Source organism: Magnolia sinica, chromosome 1 (genome assembly GCF_029962835.1).
Source record: "Magnolia sinica isolate HGM2019 chromosome 1, MsV1, whole genome shotgun sequence".
Taxonomy (NCBI): Eukaryota; Viridiplantae; Streptophyta; class Magnoliopsida; order Magnoliales; family Magnoliaceae; genus Magnolia; species Magnolia sinica.
The window spans coordinates 106886315-106900266 of NC_080573.1; the positions used below are offsets into that span (position 1 = coordinate 106886315).

Genomic DNA, 13952 nt, shown 5'->3' on the forward strand with positions numbered 1-13952 from the left:
TAGTCATCCTTCAAAAAAAAAAAAAAAACATTAGGGTATTCTAGATCCACATATTCATGCATTCGAACAGTTGTTTTGAACTCTCTTTTTTTTTTCAATTTTTCCCTGAATTTTTTGCCATTTGCGGTGCTTTTTAGGGATGGGTTACTATACATACAAATTGTTTATTTATTCTAAAATCAGCTTCGGGGAATTATTGTTCTAAGTGTGCTGAACATAGATCTAGCATCATAATCAATTCAACTATTTTTGCATTTTGAGGCCATTTTTTAGGGATGAATGGTAACCCTATTTTGATGTGGTACCACGATGGGAATGGGAAATTTTTTAGAATGGGAGTTGGAAGTGAGCAGACTCTAGCCTCAAAGTGCAGAAGAGGATGGCGTTTGATCTATCTAGATGGTTTCCAATTTAGATTGCAAGATGGTGACTCCACTTTGCCCTGGCTTAGGGAGATGGTTTTGAAACCTTTCACAGCTGAATGATGAATTTTTGTGAGGGAGTGAGGAGAAGAGTTTGTCAAGAAGCAAGGTGCCATGGAGGTCCTAAAAGAAGTAGACATATGAGAATTTTGCAACTGAAAGAGGCCTTCAATAAGTGTTTAGATTCACTCCTAACAAGTTTAGTATGTCGTTGTTCAAGTTGGATAAGATTTAACATATATTCCATTCCTCGTTTCCTAATTTTTTTTCAAAGATACTCCTAATTTTGTACGATTGATTATCCCATGTCCATGTGAAATTTAGCTCAGAAGCTAACAGGCTGTTATTTATGAAAAAGGCAGGCTCTACAATCAAAACTTGGAAATATACAGAGTAGCTATTTTGCTGCATTTGGAAACTTGACACAATCCTTTGTATTCCTCCTAAACTAAGGACACGTATGCACAATGTGAAATCCCAACCTTCTCAGATTTTCACCCAAGAGGATTCGAAACCGGAAAAAAAAAGGACATTTGGTCTCTCCAAAGTGTCAGGTGCTGGAAGGAAAATCCGCAAGAAACAGAGCAAATTTCCAATTGCTTTTCTTTCACCTCCCACTTGAAACAAATTGGATATGAGTAATCTAATCCAAACCAACGGGCATGTCCCGCATGGAAACAGGCCTTAACTTTGCTTTCACTTTATCAAAAGAGCAAATTGCTAGTCTCATTTCATTTTGCTGATTCTGATCATTCCCATGGAAGGTTGACAGATTCAAGAGGATAATGAGCAACATGACCATCCCCAAGCAACACCAAAATTATAGATTTATTTAATCATGTAACAGAATTCAATGACTTACTATAGTTACCTAGATCAAATAAATATCTACACTGTTAAACGTTGTCCAAGAAGTGCAAAGGTACCAATAATGACTAAAAGCCAAGTCAAAGCCTTGGTCAAAGACTCAAAATATAGTTGTGTTGAACTCCATAGCGCAGAACCATAATTACCTGAATTTTGGCATCATGAGTAGCCACAAGAATTTCGCTTCTTCCATCGCCGTTTAGATCAGCTACAATCGGTGGTGGAAGACGCTCAGCTTCATATTTGATTGGGTAGTCATCAGAGAGATGGAACCAAGCCTCCTTGAAGGAAAAATCACCTTCACGCTGAAGAAGGGAAGCAGGGAGTAAGGAATTGAAACAAAGATTGAAACTCAGAAAGAGATATTTCAGATCCAATAAACTATCTGCAAAGACAATAAAAATTTGCTTGAAAGGTAAATGATTGCAAGTTAATCAAACATGTAATAGATAAAGTCAACAATTGGAGCTAATTCGTTAAAAGGTATTGAAGATTAGACTCAAACCATACACATTTGTGCAATCAACGAATAGAAGAATGCTTTTTGGGAATAATTATTTCAGTGAAAACCTTATTGAGATGGAAACGTGAAGCTAAAGACAACCAGAATCTTGACTATGGATTCTAGTGAGCCAATAAACTAATCCATATTGAAGTATATTCAATTTGAGACATGACCAAATTCAGTGATGCTTCCTAGTGAAAATAAAGAGACAATAGCCCTCAAACCCCCAATAAGGAAATTACAGCTTGGTTACTGATTGATCCCCCCTAATGTGTGATGCCCAAAGTGGTCCCCACCTTGGCCACTCTTGTACAACAGAAAGTTTAGGGGCTAGCATCATTATGCAAGGCCCACTAACTGTCTTTTTGGTGTTTGTATGTGAAGTATAGGGGGCTTCAATATACTTATCTAGGAGTTCCTGAACTTCCAAAAGTTTCTTGAAGTGAATTTTTCTTTTCTTTTCCTTTCCTCTTTTTTCTTTTTCTTTTTTTTCCTTTTTTTTTTTTTGTTGTGGGGGAGGGGGGGTTAAGTGGAAGATTTTATTAAAGAAAAGAAAACGCAACACAAGAAAACCAAAAATGGCATGCTGGTCACAAGAAAATAAAACTATATACAGGACGATCCCCAGGCCCGGAACCAGTGTGCAACACCAACACCTACTATCCTATGTCTGAAAACCAGAATGCCCCATTAGAAGCCCCTGTCTTTGCCAAACCATCTGCTTTATCATTTGCAGACTGACCCACGTGCTGGAATGAACCCGCAGCCTCATGTCGATCTCATGAACCTCTTCCACCATGTTGTCGAACCTCCATGGATGTCTACCTTACTGGCCCACACAATGACATTTTTGGAATCCCCCTTGGCTAGCAGCACCACTGTCACGGCATATGATGAATCCCCTACAACAAAATCCCCCGCGAACTCAACCAGAGTTTCCCCTTTACTGTCTCAGATGATTCCCCCTACCCCTGTTGGGCCAGGGTTGCCAAGGGAGCACCCATCGAAGTTCAACTTCACAAATCTGTCCAACAGAAGCATCCACACCGCAGGCCTTTTCAGGGGAGGCCAGCCACAATTGATAGCCTCATCCCAATTTGACCCCAATAATGCTACTGGGATTTTAGAAACAATTTTGTTCCCTTTGATCCATGTTGATACTAAAGTTCATTTAGACCCCAAAACCTCTCAATTGATTTCTCCTTCCCCTTAAAAATACAAGAATTCCTCTCAGACCATATGCACCATAACATCACTTTCAGCACCATGAGCCACAAGACTTTACCCACTGAGCCTCCCAAGGCCATCCGCCAACTCGCCACTAGGTCCTTGGCCTCACTCAGCATCACCCAACTCACCCCGAATTTCGTCAGCACCTCTCCCCACATCCTCCTCAAGAATGGGCAGCACAAGAACAAGTGTGGCATATCCTCCCAACTCCCCTTACACAATACACATCTGTTTGGAACTGCCATTCCTTTGTGGATGAGATGATTTACAGTTAGGACCTTGACCAAGCAGATCAACCAGACCAGCAAATTAATTTTTGCTAGGAATTCTCTATGCCAAACCACTGATGCCCAATCCACTCTTCCCTGTTGTTGAACTCCCCTATTCTTTCTGTAGGAGGAAGTAGAGAACGCACCATCTGGCTTCACCATATTCTTCCATCCCGGCCCAGACTTGGGATAAACACCTTATCTGCAAAAGACGTGATTTACAGAAGCCTCAAGATTCATTGCTATCCTGATCAGCCCTTGAAAGTGCTCCACCAAAGGGGTCTCCATGCCCCATCTATCAACCCAAAGCCACACCGCAGCACCTCAAAGCCATATCGAACTCACTATCTGCAATTCTGAAGGAATAAGCCATAGGTTTGGCCTTCCAAATCACTGAGCACCTACCAAGAGAACTGCTTTTCAGAACCCACCCTTCGTGTCTAAACCATATTTGCTTCATATCTTAGCCTCCACCACTTAGCAAGGCTTCGTTAATATCTCGAGGCAGAATGATGTCAAGACTCAGGACCTCCTTGATTACGCAGTTTACACACCTCTTGCCATGCTACCAGGTGGAGCTTTCTCGAATCCTCCCAACTATAGCACAGGAACCTCTTTTGAAGAGATTCCAGACATTTTGTCACCATGGCCGGACATTGAAACCGCAACATCATGTATAGCGGAGAATTCACTAAGATTGCCTTGATCAATGTAATCCTGCCCCCCAAAGATAACAGCTTCTCCTTCCACAATGCAAGTTTGGTGCGATGGCTTTTGATCACCACGTCCCAAGTAGCCACCAGCGGCTTTCCAACACCCAACGGCATACCTGAAAGCTTGATTGGAAGAGAATATTTTGCAGCCAACAACTTATGCGAGCTCCTTCTCCACCTCATCAAGAAGATTCACCCCCGCAATGGAGCTCTTTCGCCACATTCACTTTCAACCTAGATACAATTTCAAAGCATCTCAAGGCAAACTTGCAACCCCAAACTTGTTCCCTCCCAGTGTGCCCTAGAAGAATGGTGTGACCAGCATATTGCAAATGAGAAGAAACTGTCTCTTTGCTCCCTACATTCAAATCCCTTGTGAAACCACATTCCCTGGACCTCTCTAAAATTCTATTAAGAGCTTCGGCAACAACTGTATATAGAAGAGGAGATGACGGATCTCCTTATTTGATCCCCTGACCTCCTTTGAAGAAATCAGACAGAGATCCACTCAGAATAACATAGAAATACGGCAACATAACACAAGCACTCATCCACTTCGTCCATCTTCTGTCAAGACCCAGTCTCTCCAACATGCAATCAATAAACGACCAGTTGACGCTGTCATAACTCATACACCTTTTCCAAATCATCTTAAATATGCATTCTTTTCCCCTAGTTTTTTTGGATTCCTCTACCATTGCACTTGCAATGAACGGGCCATCAGCAATGAACCTACCTGGGACAAAAGATGACTGAATGGGTGAAATGATCTTTCTTAGCACTATGGGCATCCTTTTAGGCAACACTTTTGCTAAGATCTTGTAGCAACTACCCACCAAGTTGATCAGCAGAAAGTCTTTGATGTTTGTCACTCATGTCTTCTGAATCTCTCCTCGAGCTCGCTCCACAATTGAAGCCTCTAACGCAGAGAAGTTGGACCATAAACTACAGCTAAACCCCACCATACTCCCTTGGATGCTGATCTGAATCAAATAACCACCGTCCACTACCTAAACAGAACCTCTTCCTTCACCTTCTCCAGGGGGTCCCATATCACAGCGATGCCCCCCAACCTCCCTCTTAATATTTTGTGGTCCAACAATACTGCTTGCTGCCCCAAGCCTCTCTGACCTCAACCTGCGATAGCAACACAATCCCTCCCCCCCCTTTAGTTTCCTGAAGAAGGAAAAAATTCACCTAAATTTCTGTATCTCCCTTACCGCTCTTCTTTCCCCCCACTTCCCTAGCCTGAATATTCCACAAGATAATCTTCATTTAGTAATTCTACCTGGACTGAGTCCTCCCCTCTCAAAGTGATCAGTATTTAGAAGTTAGCTTGGATTGAGATTTCTTACTCAAAATCAAGATTACCCAGTGAGATGGTTTAGGATTACGGTCTTTAGTTAGCTATGTTTAAACTGCTTTTTGAAAAAAGGTTAAGAAGCCTTGTAAAATGCTTATGGAACAAAGCAACTTGAACTATTGGCCGGCTGATCACTAGACACTAACCTTCCTAATTGCATGCACATGATGAAGTCCCCACATGAGAGGTCCAGGCCTTTCACCAGGTGGGCCTCACTGTGCACATTACCTGTTCCAAAAAAATCAACCTGCCCACTCATCAGGAGTACCACGCATGTACAAGGAAAATTTATGGTCGTGTTTTGACCAATATTAAACATACACGTGTGGGCCATATGGCCATTCCATCCGTCAATGTTCTTGTCCAAGAAACATACACTATGGGACAACCTTAACAAAAGGCTCAGATCTGGAATTCGGGCAAACTTCCAGCACATGTAGCTGCAAGTATGATTTGCACCTCACAAAGGGAATTAGCTTTTGCATGTCCTAAGTCTTAACATTTCCTTAATTTAAATAATTAAATAAATAAATAAAAACTCTAGTCAAGTACTATGATCTTAATAATTTTTTTGAAGGGTAACTGAAATTTTATTGAGAAAACCACCTAGGCAAAAGCCACAGCAGGAAAGGAATTAAGAATAGAGCTTGACAAAACAACCCACAGATAAACATGTTACAATCGTCCACGACTCTCAAGACCGACACCCAGCCCACCACTGCAATCTTAACCCTACGCACTCTCTCTACCGCCAATCCGCTCCTATTTTGTAAACACCAGCTATTGTGCTCCCCCCAAACGATCCCTGACACAGCCATTAAGGTTAGACACCATATGATCATGCCTTCCTTCCCAAATCCACCACCATGTCAGGCCCACAATAGGTCAATGATCAACTTCGACATCACCCAATAAACATTAAAAATCGCAAAGAAGCACTCCCACACCCTCTGAACAAAAGGGCAATGAATGAAGAGATGATCGGCTATCTCAACATCCATCATGCACATGACACAGATGTTGGAAAGAACCATGGCTCTCTTTTGGAGATTGACAATGGTAAGCACTAAGCACCCTCTTCCTACCCGCCAGCCACACAAAGGCCGCCACCTTAGGAGGAGCGCCATAGTGTTGAACTAATTTATTTGATGTAATTTACTAAAATAATCCTACTTTTTATAAGTGATCTATGTATGGATGGTAACATCGACATTAAGAAGGGGAAGAATTTGTCTCCTTTTATGGTAGTATAGATGCAAGCACAAAATAGGCCTCTTCTTTTTCTTTCTTTTTCTTTTTTCTTGCATTTTTTTATGAGATTTTCCAATGTTGTTTTGGACCTAATGATCAAATTCTAGGGATAATTCTTCGACTGTGATACAGTCGCCCCACATTCCACACGTTTGCACAAGAAAAGACCCACTATCCTTTTTTAGCTTATTCCTGCCTTTTTTTTATGACAAGATTATCTCTTATGAAGAACACGTCAGTGGCTAGTTGTCTCTCATCTATTGCAGGGAGAGGAGTGTGGTGTCCCCCATGCCGTAGGGACTTATCCGATGAGGAGGTGACGAACTACACTAAGTTATTGGAGCGGCTTCATAATATTCACCCTTCCCTGGCTTCTAAAGATTCCTTAGTATGGAATGCTTCTCCCTCAAAAAAAAAAAAAAAAAAAATCATGGTTAAGTCTTTCTACATGATGCTTCAAGATTCATTGAATATAAGAAGAAGTGAGTTCATCCACACTTTTTGGTTCTACAGTGCTCCCCCTAAGGTGCATCTTTTGTTTGGCTAGTCAGGAGGAAGCGCATCCTAACCATAGACAATCTTCAAAAAAGGTCAATGGTTCTCCCTAACATTTTTCTTTTATGCATGAGCAAGGCAGATACGAATGATCATTTATTCATACATTGCTCCTTTGTGCATCTAGTGTACATCACTTTTCTAAAGATATTTTGTGTCGACTAGGCAATGTTTCAATCAGTAATCTAATTGCTATGGATGCAGCACTATGTCGTGCTTGCTAAGGATGAGCTAGCAACTTGGTGATTGATCGTGCTTGCAATGCTATGAAATATTTGGGGGGAATGCAATAGGCAATGTTTCCTTAACAAACAGGGTCCGTGGGAAGAAGTAGTGTGGAAATCTACGAGGGGCATTATAGAATGGGTGTCTTTTTTTTTAAAGGATGCTACAGAATGGGTATCTGGGGTTAAACAAATCAATGTTCTTTATGTTTCATCCATGCTTGGGCTGTAACGTGAAGTCTCCTTTTGGGACGTTTTCTTTTTTGTATTCTTTGTTGTCCAGCCATTCAATAAAGTAAACTCATTATCCTTCAAAAAATATTCATATGTTAGGAAATTTTCCCTTTTTAAGAAAAAAGTATTATTATATTTTCTTGCTAAAAAGCTTTACCATTTTAGAGATCTCTATGTTAGGAAATAAGTATTGTCAGATTTTCTTGCTTGGGGATTTTCTTATTTTGGAGATCTTGGCTAGCAAGGGATCTTGTTTTTAGATTCCTTAGATTACGTTAGAGTTTGTCTCAAAGAGAAAATCTTGTAAGCACTTACTATAAATAAGGCATAATACGCCCTATGGAATAAAAACATTGTTGAATGATATTTTCTTTGAGCAATTTCTCTTGTTTCTCTACAGCAGTGTGTTGGAGAGGAGGAATTAGTGATCTCCAGTATGAGACTAGAGGAATGTTGTGTTTGCTCACAATCATTGTATCTTTTTTCTTTATGATTCGAACTTTCAGCCCAGTACATTAAATCTAATTGCAATTAGTTTTTCCCTTAACCTAGTTGCATTATTTTTTGTACCAAAGCACATTCTACTCTTGGGATTTTCTCTTTTACTTATCTTTTCTCTTTATGATTCGAATTGTCAGCCTGGTACATTAAATCTAATTGCAATTAGTTTTTTCCTTAATCTAGTAGCATTATTTTTTGTATCGAAGCACGTTCTACTCTTGGGATTTTCTCTTTTACTTTTCTCTTCCCTATCTTCTTTCCAACCCCTACCAAATCCTAATTCCTTTCCAACCCCTACCAAATCCTAATTCCTATCCAACCCATCAATTCCTTTGCCATTTTTTGCCTTCCCCAAAACCCATCCCAAATCGCTTAGATCTAAAACTCAAGCATAAAGTTTAGCCTATATCCTTTCATGTTCTTTCTTAAAGATGTCGTGTACAGGAAGATGTTAATATGCCTTGTACAATTATCCTTATTTGGAACCCAGTTCCCATCCATATCCATCACGTTAACCTTATCCAAGTTACTTCAATGATTAAGATCGTCCTTCATATCACCCTGAGTCATACCCATCTTCATATGTGCCTTATGGCGATTCCTTTCAACACCCCTCCCAATGTTATGAACGATGGCGGCCACATGGTGGTTATTTAAAAGCATCCCATTGCACAAAAATGTCAGTGACGGCTAAGAATGTCCAAGCGACATGGGAGGAGAATTTGTGGGAACTCAAGAAACAGATCTAAGCATTCGAGGAAAAAATTGCAAAAGAATTCAAAGAGTTCAAGGAGGTGATAAGAGCTTGCTTCAAGCCCTTGATTGAACAAGAAAAGCGCTATGGACTGCAATCGATTGTCTCTATAATTTCTAAGAAAAACATGTTTGGAGCATGGGTGGCAACTTAAAAGGAATCCACTGTTTACTTACTCAATGGATCCATGGACGCACCTACTGATTGATCAAAGGCTCGATCAAAAGAAACACCAATGAAAATGGTTGATCAACTATCGAATGACATGATAGAGGAGATTGAATGATTAACAAGTATGGATTATTCAATAGTCGAAGAGATGAATAGTTTAACGATCATTATGGTACCATCTCAATGTCAATTAAGTCCCACGATTCCAAAGCTAATTGTGACAAAGAGGCCACGATCAACGTCTAGAACATAGAGGACCAAGAAGCGTAAGAAAAGATGGCACGTATTTCAACATCGTATTATATACAATCTACCCATCAGGCATTTAAGTCTCCACCATTAATTGCCAACGACACTAAAGAAGACACGCTATAAACAAGGATCTTCACAAGGGATTAGACTACCAATTTAAAATCGAGGATGAGTATTTTTTTAAGCGGGGTGGAATTGATGCAACCAAATGACCACACAAGCTAGTTTATCTAAGATATGATCAATCCTACCATTCAAATTAATGATCTAGACCAAATCAATTGTCTAATAATCAATTTGATGGGACCGGCGGTCAACTTAAATTGTGGGCCCTATGGAATCAATCATATAATCATCAATTTCATAGGTTTTATTTATTTTTATTTTTATTTTTGGGGTTAGATTAAGTCATGATTTAGATAATAAATTCTCTTTTGTATTTCCATCACTTTCTTGGGGGGCTTCTCGTGGGGCACCAAACGATGTCCAAATGACACAAAATTGGTCCCTTTTGATATCTTATTGAGTAAAAGCTTTCAAACGAGCCCAAAATCATGCAATTCCGAGGCAGTTTAGGTGAGATATGGCCCATATAGTAACTACGGGATTTAGTGGCAGTTTGGTCATTTTCTATTATTAGAGCTTCTCTTTTGTTTTTAAGCCTATATAAGTCAATGTTTAGAAGGTATAATACATTATTATGATGGTTTGAACAAAACTTTTTTGGATTGTTATTTCTACTTGGTAGAAGATTTGTGAGAGGAGGTTTTGCACAACTTCAAGAAGGAGATAGGGTCATGGTGTGGCTTAAACCTGAAAGGTTTCCACTAAGCTCTTGCACAAAGCTCCACTCCAGAAAGCCAGTCCTTATCGTACTTTGAAGAAGCTAAGGTGATATGCATATCACCCGAAATGAAGATCAGCCCCATTTTCAATGTGGAAGTCCTTACAGTTTATCTTAGACATCATGAAGACAAAAGCATGGAAGAACAGCTATTCAGATACCCGAGGTGCCACAACAACTCAAAGAAATCATTAAAGATGTGTTAGATAATCAAATAGTCTCCACGTGCCAAAGAAGGTATGTCAAGTAAATGGACTGGCCAAAATCCAACAACACATGGATCTCAGCAATTGATTTCAAGCGCATCAACCTGGAACTCTATAAGGATTGAAGAGTAAATTGCCATTAACTCGATGGAGCCGAGTTTTTTCCAAGTGGGGGAAATTGACGCAATCGCCCCACATCCCACGCTGTGCATGAGAAAAGGCCACTTTCCTTTTTTAGCTTGCCCCTAATTTCCTTTCTTTCATATTCCTATGTTAGGAAAATATACCTTTTTTAGGAAATAAGTTTTTTTTTAAAACAATGATACCTTTATTGAGTAAAGCCAAAGCCAAAAGAATTATAAAGAAAAGCTAAAAAAATAAAAAAACAAGGACCCATTAAATCTGACCACAAATGAGGAAAATGAACCAATGCTATAGAACTTGAAGCTCTTGCCTACTCTATATATTTTCTTGTTTAAATGTTTTCTTATTTTAGAGATCGCTATGTTAGGAAATAAGTATTATTAGATTTTCTTGCTTAGAGGTGTTCTTATATTGGAGATCTTGGCTAGAACAGGATCCTATTTTTAGAATCCTTAGATTATGTTAGAGATCATCTCAAAGAGTAAATCTTGTAACCACTCATTATAGATAAGGGATAGACCCAATGGAATAAAAACAAAGTTAAATGATATTTTCTTTGAGCAAGTTCTCTTATTTATCTACGGTTGTGTTTTATAGAGGGGGGAAGTAGTGATCTCTAGTATAAGACTAGATGACTATTGAGCTTGCTCACCATCATTGCATCTTTTTTCTTTGTGATTCAAACTTACGGTCCAGTATGCTGAATATGATTGCAATTAGTGTCTTCCTTGATATGGTTACATTATATGATTTCAGTTCTTCATTATCCATTATTCTCAGTAATGGAAAGTTGGGTTTTTGAGTGGATTAGAGGATTGATTCACTACACCAATCCCTGGTCTTTCTACTTCAACAGTCTGATAGTTGCAATCCTGTCTGAAAGTGCATTCAAATGCACCCATAAGCAGCTTCTGAACACCTTCTTGGAAGAATCCTGCCTGAAAAGAACTTCAGGGGATGAGGCTGCCAGAATTTTCGTAAAATGAAGGGAACTATTCGTTCAATTTTTGGGGTCTAGACAAAACTAATTTCGAATCGGATCCGAAATTCTAAGTCAAATGAAGTTATATAAAGAGTAAGAACAAGGAGAAGGAGAAGGACGTGTGTATGACAGCAACACTCTCTACATCCTCTTAGGGCACAAGATTGAAAGAACAGAGTCGACTCACGGAATAGAAAACGGGAAGAAAAAAAAACGAAAATTTGAATGCGCAAGCTAACAAATGAGAAGAAGAATAAGAAGATGATGGAAGGGGAGGTATAAATACAAACCTGAAGGGAGAAGAAAATGGCGAAGGCAGCCAAAAGAAGGATCGCCAAGTCCCTCTTCCTCATCTCTCTCTCTCTCTCTCTCTCTCTGCGCAAGAGAATGAAATAGCAGACCTAGCAAATAGAAAGGAAGGAGAGAAACGTGTATTTTCTTGCGAAGAAATCACCAGAAGCTACCCGTTTCAGATGTCATCGGGACCCTGCCGGGAACTGTTACGTGCAATGCACCTTGTTATTCTCGGATCGGATCGGGTCCCGGCCTACTCGAAATTCAAAATGCCCAAAAAATAGATTTTTTTCCTTTTTTTTTTAACTTCTTTTCAAGGAGATTCCCACCAGATGGCCCACATATTGCAGTCCACCCAGCGGATAACTTGCAGGCTATTCGGTGCATTTTACATCGAGCCCTTCTAACAGGTTGTCCCACCATGAGAATCACCTGGGATAGAGATCAGCCCCATCTACCCATGAGGTTGGCCACGCCATAGAAAATAATGTCTAGCCATTGATAGCAAGTGAAATACAGGTGTGGTCCACTCAATGAGTGGATGTGAACGATTTTTCCACAACCTAATATTTATTAGGGGGCAACCTATTGGATGGGTTGGATGTTGTGCACGCATGAAAGGTTGCAATTTTTGGATTGTAGCTTACAGTCCAAGAGGTTGGACTTGAGACGACACTCGTGTGCAATAAAGCTCATGTATTTGCCACACATGTGCCATCGTGGATTGACTAGCCCAAGATCTATTCCATCCGTCAAAACGGTACCATTATATCGATGGCCTGGCCGTATAATCAGGTTAACCACTGGTCTGGTGGACCACAATTTCCATTGCGGATTGTTTACTGCTCTTGCCTGGCCGATAATCCATTTAGACAGGTCTATGTGGGACTCACCATGATGTATGGGTTTATCCATGCCATCGAGCCATTTTGCCATATCATTTAAAGACATGAACCTAAAAATGAGTCCTATCCAAGGTTAAGTGTACCACGCAATAGGGATTGATGCCCTTCATAAAAAATTCCTTGGACGTGATGGAAGCTTTGGATGAGCTGATATCTGTGATTTCCCTTTATCCATGTCTATATGATTTATAACTAAGTTAGATGGCTAATAAATGTCAAGGTAGCCCATAAAGGTTTGTGGTGGGGCCTACTTAAGCTTTGAATCTGCCTCATTTTTTGGGCTCATGGTTTAAAATGATGGGGGAAAATGGATGAATATATGGATTCTTGCTTCACCCGCCTAACCGTCAGATTCAATATCTCCTCATCCAGGTAAACCCTTCCATAATAAAGCTTACAGGTAGGGCTGCACACGAACCGGGCTAGCCCGGTTAACTCGCTCGACTCGGCCCGACCCAGAACTGAGTTCGGTCCGGGACGGGCCATTTTCTTCAACTTGAAACTGAGTTCAGGCCGAGTTTGAACATGTCCCAGTTCAGCCCAACTCAGTCCAAAACCCAACTCGACCGTTTATATAATATATATATATATATATACACCCTCCCCATTTGAGACAAAGAAGTCAGAACGCCACCCAACCCATGAACATGCTATAAAGTCCGAAACTGGCCCAAACTCATCTGATTGCTGACCAGGCCGAGTTCGGGCTGGACATGTTAGCCCGGTGATCGGGCGGGGCCGGGTTCGGGCTGGTGACCGGGCCAGGCCAGGTTGAGCCCAGTTTGACTCGGTTCAGCCCGATGTACACCCCTACTTACAGGTGATAAGGTTTCGGCTTTATGGACCACTACTTGATCCAATCCTTGGTTCGGCCGGCTTATTCAAATATCCATACATCATGGTATCATGATGGGCTGGCAGGACACGATCCGCTTCCCACAATTTGGGAACAAATGTGATGAAATAAAAATAGGAGGGCTAATGTTTAACAACCCATCCAACTGTCTTCAGTCCCGAGCATCATCACATGTCGGGGTGCATATTTATTTTATGGGAAAACAATTACAGGGATAGACAACCTGATGGATGGATTGGATCTCTCACCTATGCGTGGCATGTATATGAGTTTTATTGAACATTGGCAGAGCTCAGTCTTTTAAAGTATGTTCCAGTCCAACAACCAATCGATCCAACCGACCAATTATCACAATTCTTGAATCATGGGTAGATAGATTAGTAGTCTGTGTTGAGATTTTATTTCAATTG

General features: G+C 40.4%; 1 protein-coding gene across 2 annotated transcripts in view; it reads right to left on the reverse strand.

The window, feature by feature from the left end:
• LOC131253300 (uncharacterized) overlaps positions 1-12020 on the reverse strand; it is a 101510-nt gene extending 89490 nt beyond the window's left edge. The window contains exons 1-2 of one of the 2 annotated variants that reach the window (XM_058254254.1): positions 11778-12020; positions 1436-1594 (exon numbers count right to left, since the gene is read on the reverse strand). In XM_058254254.1, the coding sequence (XP_058110237.1) occupies positions 1436-1594; positions 11778-11840 (222 nt within the window). In that variant the 5' untranslated portion in view covers positions 11841-12020. Of the gene's footprint in view, positions 1-1435; positions 1595-5515; positions 5567-11777 lie in introns of those variants that run through there. The other variant, XM_058254263.1, reaches the window with a different exon arrangement.
• Between the last annotated feature and the right edge of the window lie 1932 nt (positions 12021-13952).